Raw genomic sequence first — 27,290 nt, 5'->3', positions numbered from 1 at the left:
ACAACTTGCAACTAAACAGAACAAACTCTGGAACCAAAATGAAGGATTACTGCATGAGGTAGTTTGGCATGCAGATGCAAAGGACTGTAACATTTCTAAATGAAGTAAAAACATTTTATGATAAATCTCTCTTACCGCTCACATGCCAATGATTGCCTATTGTGTGTGAATTGGCTCTTTTAATATGTCTATCAAATGTACAAATATAATCTCAAAATTAAATCGATGCTTTCCAGATGCACACAATTTTGCAGACTGCTCTGCAATCTATGTATAAATGCATGCTACATGGTTAAAACGTCACACTGCTCTAAATAACTCCATCTAATCAACTCAGAAATGACTTGATCATTTAATTGGTACATGGAAGAGATTGAAACTGGATTATACAGATAGATGCCATTCCGTAATGGCCGAGACTCCATAAACTTGTCTTGGACACGCACTGACAGCCACGCTGAGGACTTAATGAGGAATACAAATGACTAAGATAGATTCTCATGAATTAATGAAGCGGACATATGAAGGACAGATATATTTGAAAATAACCAATGGTGCTGGTTTCATTTGAACATAAAAAAAGGGTTTTATTTTGAACTACTGCTAAAACACACTACATTCTGTTTATTGATTTCACAAACTTTGCACTATTGAGGGTACAACACCCTCCAAAAATGAGAGGTACGCCGAATATAACACTTGAGGTGATTTCCCTTCTCTTAGGCGTCATCTCATTTACACTGCACTACGAACATGATCAAACCCAACAAACAATGCATTCCCTTAAATAAAATCACACAAGTACATTCTCTTGAGTCTGCTAAGCCTTAGGGACTGCTGGGAGTCATGTTAAATTGCAGATGCTACGCTAGCTGCTAAACGTTAATTGCGGATCAGTCAGCTAGCGCTCAATCAGTGCTGCCTGTTTCTGACAGCTCATGTCAAAGCTTTTCAGTGTGTTTAATCAAGCCTCTAAAAACTGCCAGCTTCAGCCCTCATCTGTGACTGACTCCCAGAAGGCACGCAGAGGGAGACAGAGCGAGGGCGATATTACCTTACCATCAAAATATTGAGGATAAAACACTAGGAGACCATGTCAATTAGGCTAATGGAGCCTCAACCATGGCAATGCTGGCCACACAGGGAGCGTTAGAATCATTAACTCATTATATGTGTTGACAAAAATAGATAATCGAACCCATACCGGGCGTCTAAGTGATGGCCTCACGCAGACACGGGTCTGGAGAGATGATGAAATGGTGTATTTCTACATTACGTCTTGCTTGATGAATTATTGAGGATTTAAAAAATGAGGGCGCTGTGTCATGGGTCGTAGCGGGATGGTGATTTATAGGTGATCGTTTTTTTTGGTAAACTGTTAGACTGAAGGTCGGTGTAGGTGACTTAAATAGATGCACAGCACCATTCTGCAGCATGTCAAACTTTCACACATTGTGATCTACACAAACTCTTGTAAGACCCAGATGTTTAAATGAAACTTTTCTGGAACTTGCACTCAACAATCTAGCAGGTTCCTTTATAGCTCTCATATCCCATGTGTACTGGAGTTTTTCTCTGTTTGTGTCACTCCGCTTGTCTGTGTTTGGTTGGTCCAGACAGACTGTCAGTCTGTGTATTAGTGGTGGGGATTTTTTCACTCTTTCCGCTCGTTACATTGATACACCAGTAGGTGGCGACAAGTGTCACTGTTTAGCAGTGAGTTACTGATTTACTCCTTTGCTAATTCATTCTGGAACAAGACAAGTGGCTGCTTTTATGAGTGAATGTTTTTTAAAAACGAATCATGTGATGATTTATCCATAAAGACAGTCACGTTTTGTTTCTGAATGAATACGTACTTTTGAACAAATCATGTTCAAAATGAATGATTTAGGGACTCAATTATAAAACAGTAGCTGCATCTGAATATGGATACTACCCTACTACAGAATATAGTAGGCAAAAAACAGTATGTGAGTAGTAGTAGTGAGTAGTATGTCTGAATTTACAGTATTCATAAAACAGTAGGCAAGTGCAAGGATGACCTACGTTGTTCGGCAAAATTCTGACTTTTGCCTTTGATGGACACTTTACTATCCCATGCGGTCACAGGAGAGGAGTTGTGTTATATATAACGCACCTACACAGAGACTACGCAATTTCAGTTAGTCACTTGTTTTGTTCCTGAATGAATCAGTGTTTCGAAACGAACCGGTTGTGAATGATTCAGTGACTCGTTCAAAAAGACAGTAACTTGTTTTGTTCCTGAATGAATCAGGGTTTCTAAAAGAATCGGCTGAATGTTGACTTTTTCATAAAGACAGACACAAGCTTTGTCTCATATCGAAGGCTGTACCTTCTGGAGGTTACATTTGTAGGCTGCATAACTCATTGAGGATGTCTCATTTCAGAAAAGTAACAATTATAAAATTGACTTATTGACTTAAATTATTATAATTTATTTTTTACTTTGGAATGTGAAGTGTTGTGAAACCAAACAGCTGACAAATACAAATTCCAAAGCCTTCAAAATGAGACTTGTTTTTATCCTTGAATAAGAGTGTTTCTGAAAGAACAGCTTATGAATGATTCAATGACTCATCCATAAAGACGATCACTTGTTTTGTTCCTGAATGAATCAGTGTTTCTGAACAAATCTGTTGTGAATGATTCGGTGTCTATGTAATCTAAAGAAATAAGTCACAGAAAAAACAAACCTTTTTAGAGTAAAATGTATCAACTAATATTCTAAAGAAAATATGCTTCCATACCAAACACGATGACCGTTGCCGTGGCACTACGTCTCCTAGCAACAATGTTGCTGGCCAGGCAGGTGTAATTTCCAGAGTCGGACAGCCTTGCTTCATTGATGATCAAGTTGTGGTCAGCTCGAGTGTCGATATTGATGTCCTCAAGAGAACTCACCAGCTCTTCATTCTTTAACCACTCCACCTACATAAAGAGGCAGATTTAACAAGTTAAACCAGCCTTTGTGAGTATCATAATACTCCTGCAAAGGATGATATTAAATGAATACACATTCACAAGCGATGGTTCTTCACCGTTGCTTTCAGCATTGAATTACATGCTGGTAATGTTAACACTTAAATTTCATTAATACCAAGTATGTATCCAAGTTCATTCGACTAGGCTACATACGCATGACGTCATATACATCCTCCCACTATCAGTGAATCAACATTAAATAAATTCATAACACAGAATTAATAAATAAAAGATAACATGAAACACAATAACACTACATATACTCTCTAGTTCAATCATCTCAGCATCACGCTAATCGTGGCACATTTATGCTAACCATGTGCTCAGAACCGATCCTTAACACCAAATGCAGAGTTTACAGACATAACACTCACATATACATCGTAAAACAATTAATATAGTTAACAGTCTTTCTTATAACTCGGTTAGAACAATGATGGTGTGCATTTTGTACATTTCATACAAAGGATGGTATTAAATGACAATAGCTTCTTCACTGTTGCTTTACCATGAATGAAGCGTATCGCGAGAACATGCTAACAAAGGTACACACTGCACGTATATAACCAATCACACACATCCATATCCAGCTACAATAATAAATCGTATTCATTTAAAACAAGAACTCTTATTATAGACCCTAAAATATTTGTAACAAGCATTTTGATGAAAACAATAATGATAATAATCATATAGATATAATCCCTTAAAGCAGAAAAACATGAAAATCACAGAAATGTGATAGTATAAAGGGATAAGAAACTGTGATAATTATAATGAGAATTACTCAAAATACCAAATCCAGACAGTTTACTGTATATACAACGAGAAGCAATGCAACGAAACGAAAACGCCTCCCCCTGTCCTGGAACCAATCTACAATTTTCACGAGGAGGCTGTAGAGGTTGAGTTACCTTTTTTTTTTTTGCCAACCTTATCTTGAAATTCACAAACCAGCATGAGGCCGTTCCTGACAGCCTATATGAAGCAAACATCGCCCCCACATCAGCTCAGCCAATTAAAGTGAAGAACATTGTCAAATCAGACACAAGCTGTATCAATGCAACAGCAAGCATTCACAGTGACCTCTGAGTGACCCATCACAGTCTGACAGCGCAATAAAAAAGCATAGTCTGCGATAGATGTGTATTCTCTCAGGTGCTCTGCATAGTCACGTTCCGACCTGTCCCCTTGATTGAATCAAAGGTCACAGCTCATCCAAAGACTTCAGTTTGAGGTGACTGCAAGGTCAAGCCTAGCCTAGTGTTATTTATTCAGCTCTGATGTTTGACGGTCTGATTCATTAGGATTTACAAACGTAGCAATGGCGTGACGACGCGCCCTCCTCGCATGGCTGGTCGTGTAAATTGCAATCGTTTGGCAACAGCCACCCCTTCTAAGTCGGTCCAGAGGGGCGGCAGTCGTCAGGGCGTGGGGACGCGGGTTGATTTATGTCACTGTGCGTTTGCAGATTAAAAACACAGCACGCCCCTTGGGAATCTCTGTTTATGTGTAAAGTTCTCGCCCTCTGCGCTGGAACACCACGGCAGAAACACGCACGTGGGGCGAGTAAAATTGCTGGACTCTCTCTCTAAGGCCTAAAAGAATAATGAAGGGAGGAAAATCAATATATCAGCCATCAGATTGTCATGTGTGAGAGATTTCTCTCTCTCTTTCTCATCTTCGTGATGGCCGGAGAGAACTCTTTCATCATATGCTTTTAATTTCACTCTTTTCTCCGTTCCAGTCCAGAGCTCCCAGAATGGCGGTGACTGCATCTGTCCCCTCTCTCTCTCTCTCTCTCTCTCTCTCTCTCTCTCTCTCTCTCTCTCTCTCTCTCTCTCTCTCTCTGTTTACGGTTGGACCTCAATAGCTAATCCAGTCATGTTGCTTCTTTGACTCAATAAAGCTTATTCGCTTTAATTAAAAAAACATCACATACCTTTAAGCAAATAAGGGAAGGCATTGAATCCTAAAAAATGATATGTATATATATACATAGATTAAAAAAAATATTCAAGATTCCTTAATAAATTAATAGCATATATCTGAAATACAACTCTTTTGTTACATTGTATATAAACAATAAACAAAAATATTCACACAGCGCATGGATGACAGAGAACTATCCTCAAAACCTTTTATAACAATCTCTAAAGCAACTTACTAAACTTAATAAAATAGCTAATACATCATACAATTTTTTAATACATAAAATGTGTTAAAAATCTGAGGAAAAATTGTGAAATGTATAAAAGACAAAAACAAAAAGTGTAACAAATAAGCACTGCTGTTCATTAAAGGGGTGGTAAAATGCCATTTTCACAAGATGTAATATAAATATCTGATGTCCCCAGAGTGTGTGTGTGAAGTTTTAGCACAAAATACCCCAAAGATATTTTTATAAAGCATGTTAAAGTTTTTACTTTTTGAGGGTTTGCAAAAACGCACCGTTTTGTGCCTGGCCCTTTAAATGCAAATGAGCTGCTGCAGAGGGCGGGGTTTCAAGAGCTCATGTGTGTTAGCAGCTGCGATTACATCACGCAGACACACTAAAATGACAGAAACTGTTCTGCCTTTAATGTTAAAACGGAGTCAGACAGAGATGGAGAGACTCAAGAAGAAGTGACAACATGTAGAATGCAACAGGACGTCTCTGAATGGTTAGTTGATGAATTTATGTTGCTGATGTGGAGTTAACTATCTTCAATTAGGATATTCTGTCATGGTTATCTATAAATCGCTCGTACAGGAACTGTTGTGAGATGCACACAGAGTGACTTTCTATTGCATGTGAAAAGATGGATGCTAAAGTTTGAGCTGACTCACAAATGTACTCTTATACAACAACTTTTCCTCTTCTCAACATGGACTGCGTGTTCCCGGGGGCGGGTTTATGTACATTTTAGACTTGCTGATGTCACTAACCAGTGAGGAATGTCGTCTAGTCCCTACCAGCCGTTTGTTGTAGTCCTTTTCTTTAAAAGCAAATATCTTCCTTTGCTTTGAACTTTAAGCGTTGTAACTTTGCAGATGTTGTTTATGCTCAAACAGCAACATTACACACTAACTAAAGTTAGAAAAGTGAAATCATACTTTACCACCCCTTTAAGGGTTTTAATACTCATTTAATAAGTAAACCGACCAATCAGAACGATGTCTTTGTTTTCAACATAATGTGCCTGCAAAAGGGAGAAAAAAAAAGCTTGTGGTTGAAATGCAACAGGTGAAAAGAGTGACTTTATAATTAAGATAAAATATTTGAAGGACCTCAAAACAAGCGAAAAACTGAAAGACATCAAGGCCATATATAAATCGAGATGAGAAGGTGGGACAGGGCTTTTCATTCATTTATAAATGTGTTTTGTTGTTCATAGTCTGTAGAAGGAACAGCGTGATTTGTTCCTTTTGTTTACCAGACTAGAGTTAGTGAATGGAAAGATTATACAGTGGGGTTCATTATAGAGACTATTATAAGATATCAGAGGGAGATCATCCGTGTACAGCAGCAGAATTATCAGCAAAATAAAATATGCTAATAAAACCTACTACAACCATTTATTGGTTAATTGACTATCAATATTAATTTACATATCTGTCTAGCCGTGAAATTCCCTCACAGACTATCATGATGTGCATTTAACCCTGTGTTACCAGTTCAAAAGCCCCCAAAAGAGCCTGCTTTTTACCTCCAAACACCCTCTCACGAGGATCCGTATTACTTGTTATCTAAACTCTTTCATTTTCTTTCTAATTATTTCTCTATCTGAGACCCAATCTAAAGCTTTTCCTCTATCAATGCCTCCATCTCCTTTATAAGAGTAGGTTGGGGGCAAATTCTCTCTCATTCTGTATGAGTGTGTGTTTTGTATTCAAATCGCAGGCTGTTTCTGGGTCTGCTTTGGGCCTCTCGGGAGGAAGCATTGGGTTTGTGGGAGATGGAGAGATGAGAGAACAGATGAACATTGAGGGACAGATTCGAATGGGTGTGATAAGCCTCCGGCCAGGGAACAGGGAAATGCATTTGCTTAATTAGCACATTTGTTCCAATTAAAGTCCTGTGAACACGGACGGCCACAGCGCCACATCCACCGAATAAGACCCTCAAAGGACAACGCAGATAACCTCTGATGTCACGCTAACTGAACCGCTTTCTAATCATCCTGTGGAAAAGACCACCATTACATTGGTTATACACTTGCGGGAGTTTCCAAGGACACGGCAGCTTTGAGCGTCCGTAGGGAATAGGGATTGTCTGAGAATCTGAAAAATATAATCTAAGACCTTATTCTAAAGATGGGGGTTAATAGTATGAGAAATTCATAGAAACTGAAAAGAAACTGAAAAAAAATCATCAGCTTGAGCTGAACAGTGTTCAAATGAAATGCGGTTTAATTAGCTTAGCCAAATGTATCCTATCCTATATATAGGTGATTCTTCATCATATATGGGCACTTTTAACCTCGTGCACTTTCAGAAAATAAACTCTCTTAAAGCAAATTTTTCCTCCCTCTCTCATTAGTTTCATTTGTCTTAACAGAAAAATGTATTTTTTCCCCCCACTGAAAGTCATGAATATTCTCACAGTGTCAATTCCAGCACTTCTCTAATAATGTATTGTGTTTAATAGCAGTCTGTGGTGGAAAAAAAAAACAGTGAGAGAAATTGTAAATATATATTTTTAAACCATATCATAAACTGCCAACACCTTTGTCTTGCTAGGGCTAATTTGATAGATAATTATGCTATCTATCCTACATACACACAAATAATAATCTTATATTTTTTAAAATTCAAATAAATTTAAATACTATTCTTACACGTTTTACCTAATTCCCCACAATTATAGATTGACTGGAAATAACTCCCAATTCAAATATGGGATATTTACCTTGATTCTTATTCACAGATCACACCATTCAAATTGCATGCTCTTCACTTGCACTGTTGTATACTTGATATTCAAGCACACTACATTAAAAATAAACAAACAAACAAACAAAACATTGAAAATAATTTTCAAACAATAAATATTAAAATGGTTTATGATTATTACACTTCTAGTTTAGAGGATCATCATTTTAAGTAATACATAATATTTTTATTATGGACTTTTATATTTTAAAGAGATATATATTCACCCCAAAACGAAAATTCTGTCATCATTTACTTATCATCATGTCGTTCAAACACTGAAAATTTCGTTCTGTTAACTTTACTTGAAAAGTACTAGTTTCTAGTAAAGTTTACCAACAAGTTTTCATAATTTGGCTTCTGGGTTTAACTTAATCATATTTCTGAGCAACAGTTTACTCTGTATTGCAGGGGCATGATCGAATAAATTAAGCCATTACTTTGTTTTACAAATTTTTTATTTTTTTGCTTTATTTGACAATTTATTTTGCCGTCTTGTGTCAGTATTAGCACAATAAATACAACAAATAAACTGTTTTGTAATCCTCAGAGTTTTATTCACTTAAAAAAATATTTAATGGTTACCATTGTTGAGCTTTGCATGGTGAATGTCGATGTATGTGTGTGACTCAAGCAAGGTTGACTGCAAGATATTGGCACAACTAGAGGGGGACCCTAATGTTTGATATTTCACAATAGTATGGTGTTTATGATGTGTGTTGGCAATACGATTTTAATAGACCATAATTTAACATGAAATGTAGATTAGTTAGTGATTTAGTGAGAAGTTAGGTCATCTTTCAAAAGCAACATATTTATTACTTCTCTTCCATTTGAAACCACAAATAGCCTAACTGTGATTTGTGCATCACTGCATCAAGAGAGAAGAGAATTAGTGATATAAATGACGTTCCAAGAGCCCGACCAAAGGGAACACTAATCACCATAATGGAGACCGCTTTACCATTAAGACATCAACATCAATTTATAAAAGCAACTTATGGGATGTTCTCTTAACATTTCTAATGTCGTTGACAATTCAACATTCAAGATGACTTAGAAAATGAGTGAATGCAACTAAGGAGAATGATAACTGCACAAGTGGAGGAAATGAGTGAAAAGTCTTGAATTGCCACAATTCAAAACCTTTTGCTTGACAAAATGGTACTCAAACCAATCAAGTAGCCTACTCTCAACTTGGGTTTTCTGAGTAACAAAGGCATTGTATATGAATTATACAAATTTCTAGATTTTTACAATTCAGTTAAAAAAATTGTTGGACATTAAATTGAACTTAAAAGGGCTAATCAGAAACCTTATTTCTTCTGTAAAACACAAAAAGAAAATATTTGAAAAATGTCTATTTTGCAATGAAACTAAAATATGTTTAAAGTTGTTTTGGACCCTACTACCATTTAATGGTCAATATTTTTCTTTCAAATATTTTCTGAGAGTTTATGATAGATTTTTTTTTTGGTTTAACTTTTTTAATAACATGGTACATGTAATGCAATAGGTCAAACAGTCCGTAAAGAAACTTAAAATTAATTACACTCTCTGAAGCATGGAGAACTCACAACACAACTTCTAAAGAGTAGCTAATACATCAGAAAACTCATATACATGTTTAAAGCAATTCATTTTGGAAAATGTTTTTATTTTTGTTGGCAAAAATTATCATTAAAAAATATATTGGCTAAACTTTTTGAAAGTCCTTTTAGTCCAAGTAAAATGGACCAAAATGAATGAACATGATGATATTGACTACATTTTTGTCAAGACGGAAAAGTGTAAAAAATTAACACTGGTGACAACTGCAGTTAATCATATTGTTATGTTGACAAGTTCTAGAGGCCAACAACATGAACAAAGTTTCCGGGTGGCTACGTCCAAAAACAGACTCATTCTCAACACTGAATAGGGCCCGTCCCTTACAGGTCAATCCAATTAGCCCTGCAACGGGTACAACACCTCATAACATCGTCATTCTGGGCAAAAATCACCCTCTAGATTTACATTCATTTAGACGGAAAGTGAAAGTGACAAGAAGGCAATTACAAAAGGAGGTCTCGTCCGGGTTTGTTCCATCCTACTCAATTAAGTTCCAGTTTCATTAATGTCCCTTTGCATCACTTTGCTTCAATCAAGTCTGCAGCCCCTTATGGACGCTATGGTGACTTTCACCGAATCACATTAAATAAATGAACTTTCCAAATCCGACTGCGCTATTTCGGATGCGAGCGAAGAACGGGCCGGACGCGTCCTTCTTCCTCATCTTGCTCTAGACAGCGCGGGCCGTGCTGCGTTTATTGCTGAATAATTACATTTTAAGCACTTTAAATGACTTTGCTTCATCAGACTGAATGATTAATTGCATCGCTGGATGAGGATTGTGAAGTTAATATGAGCTTAATGATCGGTCTGGTCTCTCAAAGTTATTGAGAGCCTTTTTTTTTCTCCCATCTTAGATGTGAGTAATCTGTATGAACTTTACTTTGACAGTTAATATCGCACTTTCATTTCCTTGTTGGTGTAATTGTTTTAATTATGTTACGTTCATTATTCAACAGGGATGATCTTATAGCTCCAGGGAAATGATAATTCCTAAACAGGTTTCCATTCAAGCGGTAAAACAAACAAAGGACAAGGATGACATATGCCAGAATAAACAATGACAAAATTGTTATGAGCCTGTGACCTTTCGCAAATGTCTTTAGAAAAAAAGAAGACAAAAAAAATCTAATACAAGCGATTTAATCAAGTTTTCACATTTCACTGCCAGAATCAAGAGCAAAATAATTAACCTGTGAGAAGCGCAGAGGTGGCGTGTCAGCCACGACCTGCCAACGCTCTCCGAGCCCTTGATCAATTTCAGTCTCAGCCAGACTGTCCCGTCCAAAGATGGTATCAGCCAGCCGACAGGGGAGCCATCTTGGCTCATATGTCTACCGGTGGTAGAGTTCTTCGGCTCGACCTTTAGACTTTGAGCAGCAATGATTACAGAAGGAGCGTTCAGCTGCCAACCTGTAATCTCCAGCGACAAACCCTTCTGGCATAGAGACCTCTGGACCCGGATCTTGGCTCCGTCTCAAACATCGCCTAAGCCTGACTATCCTTTTCAACAGCAGCGCCATGTTGGCTCTAGTACCTATTGATTAGCTGTAGCGATGGTGCACGGCTGCTTCCCTCCAGATCACAGACAGCAGCCATTTTGGATAGGTTTCCAACATGACAGATGGCACGAGTTGATATGTGTTTTTTTTTTAAGCTGATGTTGAAATGCGCTCATGGTGGCCTAGTTTAAGTATTGCTTCTGCTGAAACTACAACAAAGAATTCTGAGCGACATAAAACAAAACAAAACAAAAAAACAAAAAAACAAGGAATCTGTCAGCAGCCTCAGAGAGGCAGACGCAGCGGTATCACTTAACATCTCACAAGAACGTGGGGGATGATAATAATATGACACTGGGTTTATGAGAAGCAATTGCCAGTTTGATTTCCACTAAGCACATGGATATTCTCCTTAGCTTGTCACAAAACTCTGTAGGAGGTTCGATATTATATACTTGGAGTCACTGAGATGAACCTGAGAGCGGTCTCTCAGAACATTTCTTTGATGCTCACAGAATTCTGTATCACTTTCTTCTGCAAACTCCAATGCAGATTCCAAAGTTATGACAAGAAAAGAGATTATTGTTCACAATGCAGATAGATACAGACAGACAGACAGACAGACAGACAGACAGACAGACAGACAGACAGACAGACAGACAGACAGACAGACAGACAGACAGACAGACAGACAAGATAGATAGATAGATAGATAGATAGATAGATAGATAGATAGATAGATAGATAGATAGATAGATAGATAGATAAATAGATAGATAGATAGATAGAGCAGTTCAGAGGGTAGAATTCGGCCTGCATTATTCAAAGTGAGTTCTTCTCCATACTGGCACTCATGCATATAAAAGAAAAGGCCTTGCGAGTGACCCAGCAAGTGAAAGACGAGGGCCCTACAGTAACACAAATTGTCCATTTGAGGTAAATCTTTTATCTCTTGCTGAAACTGAACAGCATGGGGGCAGTTTTTGCACTGAGACGCACACATTCTTCAGGACACATTATTCAGAAGGAAAAAAACACAGAAAGAAAGGAGAAAGTTCTTAAAACAGACACAATACATCTTCTAAGTTAATGCAATGAGAAGGTGTTTTCTAGCACCCCCGCCCCCCACCCCCAAGAAAAATCAACAAACACATGTAAATGCATAGTAGAGCCTGTGCTGAGCATGCAACTGCACTTTTGAATATGTCATCGTTCCAGAACCCTACGATAATGCACACATCGTACTCTCTCATAAATACAACCCCACTCATCCCCAATACGTGGGAAAGCATACTCATCAAATGCATACAAGGCATGAAAACACAAACAGAGCACTGAATATCAACATTGACTGATTGATTTGTATTTTTAAAATTTGTTCCATAAAATAAACCAGACAGGTAGGGGGCGCTGTGACCCACACACCTCAGCTGCAGGCACTCCCTCGGGTGGGCGGCAGTGTAGAACAATCATGCCATTGATCGGCTCCTCCATCCCCTGTGGCTCCTGTTCGAAATTCTTCCTCAGGTCTATATATGGAAACGGAAAAGAAAGTTGCTTTCGGTTAAAACAGCTCAAATATGGATGTTAGTCTGGGACTAGGCTTAAACCTTGTCTGTGAAATCGGGGGTAAAATTGCTAGAACTAAAACTGAAATAAAAAGAAATGAAAGCTATAGAATTATTAAAGGTGTCATGACATAAAAAAATCAACATATACAGTAAGAGTTATTTGAACCATTAAAACATCTTACATGTTTCATAGCTTAAAATGTGCTCCTCATTATAAACAAAGCTTATTTATTAGATAGATAGATGTATTATTTAATCAAGCTCCAAAATCATCTCATTTAGATATTGCACTATCTGTGATGTCAGATGGGCAAATATATTATGACTGCCTCAGGAGCAACATGACGAATAGTTATTCATACCCACAGGCATTCAGTCACTTCACAGAGGTTGAAGGTATAAAGGTTGAAAAAAAAAATTGTTTATACACAATATATAGAGAACAAAATGATTATTTTCAACCATATATATATATATATGTGTGTGTGTGTGTGTGTGTGTGTGTGTGTGTGTGTGTGTGTGTGTGTGTGTGTGTGTGTGTGTGTGTGTGTGTGTGTGTGTGTGTGCGCAAAAACTTTATTAAGATCAACCTCAAGGAACATATTAAATTAATAATACAAAAAACATGCCCCTTTTAAAAATGACAAACTTAATATACTGTAAAAGCTAATAAAAACATTATACTTATATATATATATGAATAATACAAAAAATAACACTTGGTACTACTGATTATTATTTAGCAATAGCAGATGATATTTGTGCAATTTAATTTTGTGCTGTAAAAAAAAAAACTATTTCATTTAAATAGCATAAAAAAAATTAAGAATTCAAAGTAGAAGTGATAAAAAAAACAAAAAACAGACTATGATTAGACTGACATGCAATGCGGACAGTGGCTTTGCGACTCTTGGATGTGCCCAGATGACTCCAGGCCACACACAGACACCAGTAGTCCTCTGGTCCATGGAAGTCCTCCACCTGCTGTCTGGACACATTTATCGTCACTTCACGGATCTTCAGCCCTGCACAGAAAGGAAAAGCGAAGGACTGAGAGAAAAAAAATCGACTTGATTCAAATTTGGTGTGTAAGCTGTGTAAATCAGTAATCAGTGTTGCTACTACTTAACTGCATTTTGCAGCAACTCAACTGTTTCCAAAACAATGCAGCGTTTCCAGTAATGAGCTACTCTTCCCAAAGAGCAGAAGTGTAACGTGTTAAAATGTTTCATCTTGTTTGCACAGAGAACTGAATAATCAAAAACTTTTCCTAAAAGTTCCTTCTCTCTCGCTCAATGCACTGATTCAAGGCTCTGCGCACAAGTCCATTTTACATATTTTAAATATATATATATATATACAGTTAAACACTAGATGGAATTTTAGGTGTTTTCTTTGTGTGTGTGTTTTCATACTATGGAAGTCAATGGGATCCATCAACTGTTTGCTAACCCATATTCTTCAAAATGTATTATTTTGTGTCCAACAGACTAAAGAAATCCATGCAGGTTTGGAACAACTTGAGGGTGAGTAAATTATGTGATTTCTGGTTGAACTATCTCCCATGTTTTTTTGGTCCCATATACACACTACTCCGATGGAAAGAAACGCATGATATCATCAGATGGTATTATTATTTAAAAAGACATGACCTCCTAAATGTAATTGTAATAGAATTTTAAAGCTTACCACATGAAAAGTTTCAAAGTAGCTTCAAATGGAGTTTAACAAATAGCAGACACTAAAATTAAAAGCCAGTTAAGCCATATTCCCTGAGAGGGTTGGTGCTCCAAATAAACAGCTTTGCTTGTACCGCAAACCTCTAACGCTCATTTCCTTCTAATTCCAATATTGCATAAGACCAACAGGGCTTCTTTTGTGTAGAATTCTGTAGTAAATTTATCACAAAACCTTAATGAACTTACCAAGCCCTTGTGATTCTGCAAGAACCACAACAAGGTAGGAATCGATTAAAGACTTTATAGATGTTATGAGTCAGAAAGAAGGATTACAGGGAAATATTAAAGAATAACGCACATCTTCCTATAGAGAATCTGAGGAAGTTCTTAAAAGCATTACCCAGGCTCCTCTCCAACCTGGCTGCTCTCTTCCCAAAATGCTCTATAATGTATTCTTCCTGTCATAAGCCTAATTTTAGTACTGTTGTCGAGCCGACCAAACATTAAATTATGCAGGCGGCGTTTGAGGTGGTGGATTACACTCCTCTCATAGCCAAAACCCAGAAAGCTTTGCAAAATGCAACCAAAATATATATGAGCCAGTGCAATGTTTCCCCTAACAGTCGAGTCAAGACACACAGCGCAAAAGAGAGACCCGAAATGGAAGAGCGAGTTAATGGTTACAAAAGTGAAAACATTTTTAAATGAAACCGTACTGTGAATTAGAGAGACAATTATATTAAGAGTGAGCGGAGGGAGAATTACGAGTATGAAACTCTGACGCAGACGGCGGCGTTAATGCGAGGCTCTGTGTGGGTCTCTGTGGGTGTATTTGCTCTGCTGAGAGAAAATGAGACTCGTCTTTAATGATATTAAGGTAAGCAATGGAAAATCAATTCGGAATTGCTCAGTCCGAGAACCACGCTTGGCTGAGAGATATGAGGGAGAGAGAGAGAGAGAGAGAGAGAGAGAGAGGATTTGAAATGAAAAGGGTATTGCTAAATAAAGGGAGACTGAGTCAGGTCAGGACTCTAAGCATCTATAATCCTTTAAATCTGAATCATTATCTTTCAAACAGGCCTGTGGGGAACAGAACACAACTGACAGAACAGAAACTGAGCTTCCTGTGCCAAAAGGAGGGAAAAAGACAGTAGTAGCGGCGGCGGAGGCAGACACCCTGAATAAAGCACACCAGCTCCAGATACCTGTCCAAAACATCCAATACAATCCCCCTGCTGACTATTGCTGACTAGAGCAGTACATACAAAGGATAATGTGACGTTGCAGAATACATAGCCTGCAATACCCAGTCAAGTCTCCTGTGGATAATACGAAATGAAACACTTGTACAGCTGCATTATGGGTTATACAGACTGAAAATACTGAGAGAAATGAGACCTCTAAATAACCTGGAAAAATAACCTGTTGACATCAGAAAGGTCTATAACACCAGGAGAATGATGTCTGTCAGCTTTCCCATTTGTCTCAATGGCAATGCTTAGCCATCTTTGCTCATGGTCTCTCAGTTCTGCTCCCAGGTTGTTTTGAGTCAATCATTTGAACTGCATTGTAAATGTTACGAGAATATTTTTAATTCAGAAAGGATGCATTAAAATGATCAAAAGTGACAGTAACAACATTACTAATGTTACAAATGATTTCAAATAAATTGCATGAAATATTCATTAAAGAGTCCCAAAAATGTATTAAGGTTTTCACAAAACTATCATGTAGAACAAAGGTTTTCAACAATGATAATGACAATGAATATCTAATAAGATAATAAATAGTAATAGCTGTGTCGGCGCCGACAGTCTCGTGGGCAGCGTGCCGACATATAGCGTTGTTTGTTGCGCTGCAGGCGACCCGAGTTCGAATCCCGGCTCGTGGAGCTTTGCCGAATCCGTCTCCCCTCTCTCTCCCATCTCGCTTACTATCCTATCACAATAAAACCCTATCTGATACTATCCTATCACCAAAAATAAATCGTACAAAACGTTTTTTCTGTTTCTTCAAGTAATCACAGACAGACTCGATGACGGTTAGATCAGATCTCTTTGTGGAGCACCGGCTGTTGTAAGACTCCTTGTGGATACAAAAATCTTACTGCATTATTATAATCAATGGCAAAATGAATGTTTGGAAATGTAAACTGATATTTCCTATTGACACACTATAGTAAAATATATAAATAACTGGCTTAAACCAGTTTTTTCCCCCGGGTTAAACGTGCCTAAGACTTTTGCACAGTACTGTATATACACACAGATATATATATTCTTAAACCCTGTAAGACATATTTATGGCTGGTACATTTTCTCAATTCATTGCTATTGGCAAGAAGATATGTACACAGCGCCTCAGATACAGATTCTGTCGCATCCAATTCCGCCCCCGGGGATGCAGCCAAGAAACTGGAACCTTCCAGCGTTCGTCCACAGATACTCAGAGGAATCGAGATGCCCAAGCCAAGTTTGGAACTAAACAACAAGAAGCTTGAGTCTGACTGCTCGGACAAAGTGCTGCCACCGAGGAAACGGTTTCACTGGAGGCACCGTTGACTTTAAATAAACCATATAAATCATCATTTCAGGCCCCGGACAGAGACAGAGTGTGTGTATACAGACAAAGAAAAGTAGGAAACAGTAAAGCATGACTAATGATTATGAATGTGAGGCATATGGAGAGCGCTGGAGTTGATGCCAGTGTTGTGTGTGGCCTTACAGGCAACACATAGGCCCTGGCATATGTGATAGTAAACCCATTGTTTCTGATGCATCCATTAGAGTAGAAAGAAGAAAATCTCCAACAAACCAACCAAATGTGACATCCCGTCATGGCTGCCAAAGACCTCGAGGCCATGGATTAACGACGAAGCCCAGATACACATCTATAGTGCTTCCAAAACCCTGTTGTATTGCTCCCTGGAGTGGCTCTAATACACACTTGGCTTCTTCAGAGAGTTTCAGTTATTTTATTTATTTATTGTATTGTACATGTAAACACACAGACATCTTGTATTCCTGAACTCGCGCCAAGCTCTGTGCCAACAATGAACTGCTGAAATGTCTGAGCATCCATCAGGAACAGAGCTCGGTCGCATCCTGTGCTGGTTCTAAGCGGAATTCTCCTTCTTGTGATTACATGCATCGCTGGGAATGTCTTATTTGATTTGTTCATGCAATATTAAAAACGTTATGTTTGACAAGCAGTCAGGCTTATGCAATGTCAATGCTCCAGTGCTGTGTCAATGTTCAATGGTTTCTGGAAATGAAGATGGTAAGAGATTTTTTTTTCCAGCTCAACCTGGCTTGCTAAGTTAAATACAATTACGTTAAACACACTAAATACAGCCCACCACTGATTTATATGTAAACTAGTGTGGAAAATGTAAACCCTTTGTATTTTCATTTCAAAACTGAAAACATTTTTCTATTATTCTAAAAATATATATATATTTGTCATGTCACCTCATTCCAGTTATTACACTCAAATGTCTTTCTCACAGTCAAGTGCTTTACAAAGGCTTTGCAAATCTATTCAGTTCAAACATAAAAAAGCCGGTTCAAAAAACTATTAATATGCCAAATTTACACTGCTATTATACTGTGTTTGACCTTGAAAACACTGAAGCATTTTTCCATCCAAGAGAAAGAAAAAATAAGTCAATTTCCTCTTTTTTCCCTTTTCTTCATCCTCTAATTCCTAGTCCCAAAGCATTCATGTATTCCTTCTCTGCTTTCCAAGCAGGCTCTCGTCTTCATCCTACTTTCTTTTTCATTGTACTTTTCACGCCAGATTCAGAGTTGGAGCCTCCGAGAGAGTCAGTGGCAGCTTTGTTGGTCTTTGCTCGCCCATGGTCCTCATCCCTCCTTTCCTTTCTTTTCCTGTTCCAGCATTTGGAGATAGAGCAGTGTTTGTGTCAGTGCCGAGATCTGGCTTGTGGCTTGTTGCTGAGTGGCAGTGGAGAGGTCTGGGAGAGATTTGGAGAACCGAATCTGCTTCTCACAACAGTAACAATGTTTAAGTGTCTGGATCCGCACGTCCAGAGATGCCTCGTCCAAAGTGTCCTCTCTCTCCTAGGGCTTGGCAGAAACCAACAGATCTGATCCCTCTCCTACTGCTGGCAGCCGTCGGGCTGCAGCTGTGTGTGTGTGTGTGGATATTGTCCGTCTGTTGGCTTTGAGCTCAATCTCAAGCCATCGGAGATCTGTGCTGTCCCTGTGAACCTTCTGATCCAGTGGACACACAGTGTTGTATGTGAGTCTGAGTATATATATATATATATATATATATATATGGCCACTTTGAGGATTAACAACTGCAGATGACCACGTAGATGAATGATGCTAGTCAGTGACACATGCGGGAAGTGCTTCAAACTGCATTACGGACGTATTTGTGCGACGTGACACTGAAAACGTGCTCAAATCCCTTTTAGACGTCTTGACTGACACTGCAACTGCTAATCCTGAATCAAAGCCCTTTGTTAACATGTCTGTGAGGAGTCTAAACAGTAACTGTTTATAATCCTGGATTGCAGCTACAGCTCATTTTGCTGTTGTTCACTCGCTCATGTACACTGTAAAATCCAATAGCTTTCCTGACTCACTTATACTTAGTAAACTTTACTCAGTAATATAAAATACATACTTCTTACTAGGTTTTGTTGAGTTAAAGGCAATTGCAGCGTGAAAATAACAAGTTACTCAATCATTTGAGTGACGCTTACTTGAAATAAGCAAGTAGCTACAAAGAATGCAATGACGTTACTAAACCATTGAGCGGCAGCAGTGAAATAAAGAATGCCTAATGTGCAGAAAAAACAAAGAAGAAGAAGCGGCACTTGTGAGAGCATGCGTAATAGATTCTGTGCGCATTTTCGGGTGTGAGCATGTGCTCAGTAGAAGCTATCAACGTTCAATTTCCTCGCAACAACAGTGGTGCCTGTCGGACTGTGCTGACGCATTTGCTGGAAATGTACCGATTTCATTGCTTGTGGAATATTAAGGTAAGTTTTCAATCAAGTTATGTTTTATTTGTGTGTGAATTTGTGTTTCTGTCTGCTGCCTCAACATTAGCTAACATTTGTTAAACATTAGCAAAATAACAGCCAGAGCACATGTTTGGTGCAATCTTGGTTTCACCTAAAAAATCTTATTTTAACTGAAAGTGAAAATTTAAATGTAGCTACAGCAAATTTTGTGTTTTCCCCGAGTTGACACAGTGGATGTATATTGGTCGAATGTTGGGTATTAACAACACAGAAATTTGAGCAGCAGTGCATTTCTAGATTGATACAATGCCAACTTAAATTTCTATTTTCATGAAGATATTTAATAAAAAAATACATTTCTAATAACTTTACAAAACTTTCAAGCAATTATCTTTCATTATGACAATAATTAATTCTACATTTACAATCAACTGCCAGGTGTTAGCTTTCAAATTAGATCATACTTGTGCTTTTAGTACAAAGGGTTAATGAACTATAATAAAGTTAGTAAAAAACCAACACTTTCTTTCAAATAAGTACTATTATTTCTTTAAGTAAATGTGGTTGCTGTTCTGTAATTATACTTAAGTGAGGATTGTTTATACTCTTAATTTTTTTAAATTATTTAAACTCAATCTGAATCTTCAAATATTAATATAAGAGGATATATATTTATATATATATTTTTATATATATTTATATTGAAAAACAAGCATTATTCTGTAATGCTTGTAAATTATTCACATGTGTCTTCAATCTACAAATCTCATCACTGTAAGTGGAGCTTTGTTTTAACTAAGACATTCTTTGTCCTTTACAGAAGTGCTTGTGGCGACTGGCTTGAGGACTCTTCACAGCTGCTTTGTCAGTGTTGGTCTCAATACACTGGAGGTGAGATAACAGTAGACAACATTTTGGAGGATATATATATATATATATATATATATAAACACATGCACATTAGATGACCGAAGACTTGAGCGCTGGCCAGCCCTATTTACAGAGACAAGTACGTATTGATATTGCTATGCTTTTTTGTTTGTTTTCTCCTATGACAAAGTGTGTATTTAGGTTTTAGGACTGGTAACCAAAGGTTTTCCAAAATGTCCACTCTGGCTCAAGCCAGTCTACTCACTTACATTTTTTCTGTGTCTTGTAGGTGTTTGCTGAGTTCAACCGGATAGCTACGACAAACTTGGAGAATGACTTTGTTGGAGAGAAACTGGCTGAAATTGTGCAGCAAATTAATTCAAGGGTCAGTAAACTACAGACGTGTTAGTCTGTGCTGTTCTCTGCACTGTTAAGCATACATGGTTTCACCTTTTTCATATACACTTTTAAAAATGGGTTTGTATTGTAACTTTTGAATGTTTGTATTGTAACTCTTGAACTGTATTTGTTCTATCCACTTCTAGAAACCAGATGTGACAGCAGTGCGTACCGTTGTTCTCCAAGCATCTCTGTTCTTCTTGGTGATGACCCCTGTAACTTCTACAACACCTCCTTTGTAAGTTCTCACATCTTTAAGGAGCACATACTGTATATCACTGTGTGTTCAGAACAGAGATGGGCTGCATGCTGTGACAGTTCAAGGGATACTCCACTTTAAAATGAAAATTCTGTCATCATATACTCACCCTCATGTTGTTTCAAACCTGTATGAATTTCTTTCTTCTGCTGAACAGACAGTTTCTGGTCTCATTGACTTCCATAGTATATATTTTTCCTACTATGGAAGTCAATGAGACCAGAAACTGTCTGGCTAGCTGATATTCTTCTAAATATCGTCCTTTCTGTTCAGCAGAAGAAATAAATTCATACAGGTTTGAAACAACATGAGGGTGAGTATATGATGACAGAATTTTCATTTTAAAGGGGAGTATCCCTTGAACGGTCACAGCATGCAGCACACAGAGTGATATACAGTATCTGAATAAATTGTATATTAGGACAGACATCAGAGCTTAATTTCCTTCATGTTCTTAAGCTGGGTGTAAAGTGAAAACTTAAATAAAAATAGGCTGGAGGGAAGTGTTGGCAGGACAGATGACTTGATGACAATTGATAATGCCTATCAACATTTACTTGTTGTAATGTTGTTTTTTGTTGGTTGTATACAGGATTCTGACAGTAATGAGGCCTGGGCCCAGGTATCTGTTGGGTTGCTGACTGTCATCAGTGAAGATGCGCCTCTCTCTCCAAATCATCTCCATCTTGACCCAGTGTCTACTGCCATCATTCTTGAAGGAGGTATTGTAATGGACATTCTCCAGAACCTACCTCAAGCACTTTGCCTCTTGTTTGGGCTATGCGCTACACTTGGACTACCCTAAAGCTATGAAAAACACATTCAACGAGTGATGCTTGGCCTGGGACAGAACAAACTTGACACAGTGGATGTTTTTCCACAAATGACAATGTTGTGTACTGTATATTACTGGGAGATTATTGAAAAACTATTTTGGTACCGTTGTATATGTGCAGATAGGCAAACATTCCGCTGTCCGTTCCGTTGTTCACACCCCTGGGTGTTGCTTTCACTCTGTACTTTGAAGAATGTTTTTATTTTTATATTTTATGGCAGTGTAATAAGCGTGTGTGCGCATTCTAGTTCTTTAAGAAGACATTCTGGGGTTGGCGCTAATACCTTGACATTGATAATTTTAATCTGAATTTTGTCTTCAAGTGGTACTGATCACTTATAGTAATGACTAACATTTTAATCTCTTCGAAACCAATTAGTATCTCTATCAGCTGTCTAAAGTACAGATTTGACTGTTTTCCCAGTACACATCTCTGTACTGGATACACTCATAAAAACAAGTATATTTCTCAAAAATTCATATTAATACATATAATCCGGTTAAAAAAAGTTAACTTATCAGCCAAGTCAAGAACTCAAAATTGTGAAATCCTGTGCCAAAATTTGATTGATTGAAATAACAAGGTTTATCTGGACAAATAAGATGATAAAATACAATCAGAATAAAATTAAAAATGTCAAGGTAATGTATACTTTATCAGATTCAAAAGGTTTTAAGACTTTGATTTTAACATTGGAAATTAAATACCAATGGTTAATGTTCAAAGAATAAACTTGTTTTTCAACTATAATGTGGTTGTGTGTTAAATATTTCTATTTTATGATACTTTATACTTATTCTCTGGTACATTTGTGACAAGTGTATAGTGAGTTCGCAGAACAGAGTTAACATATAGGTGAGCATTTGGTGTTTGAGATTGAGAATATCTTCTGAATAACAATGTCAATTGATTACTGTAAAATTAATGTTTGAAGTACTTAATTTACAGAAGTAACAGTTACTTCGGTTTGCATGGTTTTAACAAGTAAATCAGAATCGCTTTAAGTAAAGTTCACATGGCATTACTTAGTTGTTTGAAATAGTAATTCTGAGTAGACTATACTAAGTCAGGAGTACATCGCACATATTTATTTTAGTAACTTAAACTCAAGAGTAAGTTTACCATACTAAACAAGGATTTGTTAATACAACACGCAATACCGATTCCACTGTACTTAGTTTTTTAAGTGCAATCGGTTTGCATGCTTTTTTTGAGTAAGCGGAACTAATCGGATTTTACAGTGTATAGCGCATTCAGCCCTGAGGATTCGTAAGGGTATGCATTTTTTCATTTTCCTCTCCTCCATCTCTTTCGAACTCCCTCTCTTCTCTTTTTATTCATCGTCTTTGTCCTTCTCTGATCTCAATGCATCTGGTCTTGTGTCTGTCTTTCTCTGTTGGCGGTAGATGATATGGCGCAGTGGGCTAGCTGTGATCTTAATGCAGAATGCTGGACGTCAATCCCTCTTGCAGTCGCCGAACAGCAGGTGAGGACCATCTCACCCTCCATCTCTTGCTGTGCCCTTCTCTCCCTCCCTCTGTAGTTGCCTTCCAAGTGTCTACTCTAATCTATCTCCTGTTTACCCATCAGCCCACTGGATGTTCACCATACAGTGACCTTTTAAAGAAACAGTTCAACCACAAAATGAAAATTTTTGTCATCATTTACTCACCCAGATGGCGATCCAAACCTGTTTGACTTTCTTTTTTTTTAAGTGGAACACAAAAGCAGATATTTCTTAGACTGTTTACAGAGTTGCTACAGAAAGTTCGATTTCACTTATGAGATGAGCGTGAGGAGATGACTGACAAGACTAAGGGGGTATTTGGTGCGCAACAGATCCTGAGCATCATTGACAAATATCTTATCTTGTATAATGTGCGGTCAGTACCGCCGCTTCCTATACACAGAGTTCGTGCAAGCCTGAATTCGAAAGCTATTTCAATACCCACATGTTAATAGTGGCTCCCTGATACCCTCAAATTATATACAACCCCCCACCCTGGTGTTATCGTATAATACTGGTAAGTTTATTTACCTGCATTATACCGAATTCTGTGATCCACCGAATGATGTGACTGTACACATAATGTAAGGACAGTAGGGTTAGGATTGGGATCAGATCAATACAGCGCCTATAGGGTCACATAACTCTGTGGGTCACATTATTCGGCACAACACCGGTGTTTAAATTTCCTCACCATGACATCCCAAGCTTACACTGATCTTTTTGATACTTTCAAGTTCTGAAAAGGCAAAAAAAAATTGTCTTTATAGTGCACAGGTTGTATGGACTGTTTTATGGTGCGTTCGCATACTTTTTATGACCTTGACAAGACCTTACTCACAATATGCTTTGTGAACATTCTTCAGAATTTCTTCTTTTTTTGTGGTCCACTGAAGAAAAAAAGTGATACGGGATCGGAAGCAACATGAGGATGAGTAAATGAAGTCTCATTTTTGGGTGAACTACCCCTTTAACTCTTCCTCCTAGTCTTTTCATCCACTTCTTGCATCCTCTCATCCCCTTCCCCTTAAATCTCAGTAATGTCACCCTTTTCCCCTTCATTTCTCCCTCACCCTCCATCTTTCTCCACCCATCGCTTCGTTCCACTCCTTAAATCTCTCCTTTGGCAGATCTGTATCGTTATCGCGCTCCTAATAAATCTCTCCTCTCTCTTTTCTTTTTTCCTCTCAGTCTGTCTATCTTTCTCTCTCAGTGGTAGTAGGATCAGAAGCTTTAGCCGTGTGATCTGTATTGATCAGTGAGCAGTGGGGTTATGCTACTCTGGTTGACTGTTGTTCTGCTCTGTCCTGCCCTCCTGCTCTCTTTCAGCCCATTTCCATCACCATGACAACAGGTTGAGTGTTGGCCGGGGAGGCACTTCCTGTGGTGGCCAAAAGAAAATATTTCATTCAGTTTTTTTTGAATATCTATACACATGATTTCAGCTCCGGGCTTTATTAAAGGAACGGTTCACCCAGAAAATTGATTCATTCTGTCTGATTTGTGAAAAGGATCAAACTGGTTCATTAAAAGAACAGACTTAAAAAAGAAAAGATTCAGTTCTTAAGTTCAACTCTCAGCAGTTTGGTGATAATCAGATTAAACTCAAGAACCTCTGTAACAGGATCAATGAATCAGTAAGCTGAATAATCCAACTTCCAATTCTAGAATGAATTAGCCCAATTTGAGAATTGATTAGTCTGATTCATTAACAAGTTGTTCAGTCTGATTTGTGAACTAAGTCAACTGACTTATTGAATCGAACCCACTCAGAAGAATGATTCATTCATTGAATCAGCTCTTAAGCTCACTCACTTACAGGAGAAAAGTTGTGTTGTAAATAATCATTGAATTTAAGAACTGGCTGTAACTGGATCAATGAATCAATAAGCTGAACAATATAACTTCCAATTGCAGAATGAATTAGTCTAATTTGAGAATCAATAATTAAAAAAAGTTCAGTCTGATTTGTGAACAAAATCAACTGGTTCGTTAAAAAGAACTGACTCAAAAGAATGGTTCATTCATTGATCTAGCACTCACTCGTACAGCAGATAATAGCAATTTGTGTGGGAAATAATTTCAACTCAAGAACTGCTGTAAATAATGAATTAGTAAGTACGCAAATCAACTGAATCAGTCTGATACATGAACAGTGAATTGTGAACCAAATTAACGTGTTCATTGATTCGCTTCTCATTTTCAAATCACTGGTAACTGTTCTTGTGCCATCAACTGATGATGTCAGGGAATAAAGATGTAATTTCTGTCTGTTACTCAAACTAATCTATCAAATAACTTCAAAAGACCAGTAATACAGCAGCCAAGTAAATAATGGCAGAACAATACCTTTAACATTACAGTCATTTGCAGCCAAGAGGATTATCGCCCCAGGCAACACGAGCAACTGAAACCTCACGGGCTTAGCAGCTCACAGAGCACTATCAAATACATTTTCATGAAGCTCCAGCATAAAAGCCACCACAGTCCTCATAATTATTAAAGAAACCAGCACATTTTATCAGGCACAGGTGCACGATGCACACTCTCAGTTAGGCTAACACATCATGACTGAATTATGAATCATTGACCGCATAGTGAACCGCCAACACCTGAGGTGTGTCTGCAAGGTCACACACCTGGCGATCATCAGTCGTCACCCTAAAAAAAAACACTCATCGTCATTCTCTTAGCTCAGGCACAATGCTAACAATTCTAATTCCAATATATATATATATATATATATATATATATATATATATATATATATATATATATATATATATATATATATATATATATATATTGGGGCTTTCCACCTATTATATTTTTTAAGATGTGCAGATGGATTAAATCAAATTAAGTCACCATGGATTAAAAATGGACAATTTAAAAAATAATAATAATAATAATAAAAAATCAAATATTGCAGTATTTATTATAAATGATTTATCTGTGCACGTCTTTTTTAATTCACTTGCCCTAGTAATCTTTATTAAAATTAACTTGCAACAACATCTCTTCTCTTTTATGTTCACTGGCAATTTTTTTCTTATTCGAGAAACCATTTTACTCGGATATACAGGTACGTCACTCACAATAGGGAACAAAAAAGTCTATCGCTGCAATCATGCCGATTTGAAAGAAGTAGTTCACCCAAAAAAAAAAATTCTGTCATTTTTTACTCACCCTCATTCCATCCCAAACGTCCTTCTTTTGTGTTCCACAGAAGATATAGAGTCATAAAGGTTTGTAACGACATGAGGGTGAGTAAATGATGACAATTTTCATTTCTGGGGGAACTATTTCTTTAACAATTCTACATTAAATTACAATTGTAGTAACAGGTTTTAAAGCTTGTGTTTATGATCAAACAGAGTTGCATTAGTATCAAACAGAGCTGTGAATGATGTTGGAACTTGGGAGGTGATCGCACTGTCCTGCTTCTGCGTGATTCTGTTAGCATGCCAGAGAATCTCAGTGGTGTCCAGTCCTGTTAGCCAGCTCTGCTGTGTTTGTGTGTTTGGCCACAGGAAGGAAATAGAGCTGGCTGATTCTGAAACAGACCTGCAAGCTGGCCGCTCTTCCTGATGGCGTTCATTGAACATGAGGCGGTAAAGCCGGAGCTTTCCTTTTACATCTCTATTAATGCCTGTAATTCTTTGTTCTGGAATCAGAGCCAAACACAAATGCTCAAAATTACACAAACAAACAAACCCTGGGTGATATTTACTATAACGTGAACGACACTGTTTTATGGTCCAGCACTTGTGCAACTGATTCACATAAACCCTTTTTATTAACATTAGGCAGGTAAAATGGGTTTATTTATGTCCATATGGACGTCTCCAAGACACATTGACCGCATCAACCTCGTCCTGTCCCGCACTGTGGTTTTACAGTCTTTAACAGTCTTCACAAAAGTGCATCACTTCAAAAGTACTGACAGATTTACCAACCATCCATCCGTGAGCGATTCCATTCAGCCTAGCAGGACAAATAATCCAGGCAGGCACGCAGGCAGTCCAAGGACACCGCTGCTCCTGCTCTCCGAGTTTGATTTATCGGCTTTGCCGCCGGAGAGATGCGATCGGAGCGTATCTGTGCTGGACCGAGGGAGCCTGGTCTTAATCAACGGAG

General features: G+C 37.8%; 1 protein-coding gene across 2 annotated transcripts in view; it reads right to left on the bottom strand.

The window, feature by feature from the left end:
- unc5da (unc-5 netrin receptor Da) overlaps positions 1-27,290 on the bottom strand; it is a 202,170-nt gene that overhangs the window by 38,379 nt on the left and 136,501 nt on the right. For both annotated transcript variants that reach the window (XM_079585194.1, XM_079585195.1), the window contains exons 3-5: positions 13,486-13,629; positions 12,459-12,562; positions 2,772-2,952 (exon numbers count right to left, since the gene is read on the bottom strand). In XM_079585194.1, the coding sequence (XP_079441320.1) occupies positions 2,772-2,952; positions 12,459-12,562; positions 13,486-13,629 (429 nt within the window). The remainder of the gene's footprint in view (positions 1-2,771; positions 2,953-12,458; positions 12,563-13,485; positions 13,630-27,290) is intronic.

The sequence above is a fragment of the Phoxinus phoxinus genome (genome assembly GCF_949152265.1).
Source record: "Phoxinus phoxinus genome assembly, chromosome: 17".
In the NCBI taxonomy this organism is placed as follows: Eukaryota; Metazoa; Chordata; class Actinopteri; order Cypriniformes; family Leuciscidae; genus Phoxinus; species Phoxinus phoxinus.
The sequence above is the reverse complement of the archived record's forward strand: the minus strand, read 5'-3'. Positions and strand labels throughout refer to the sequence as shown.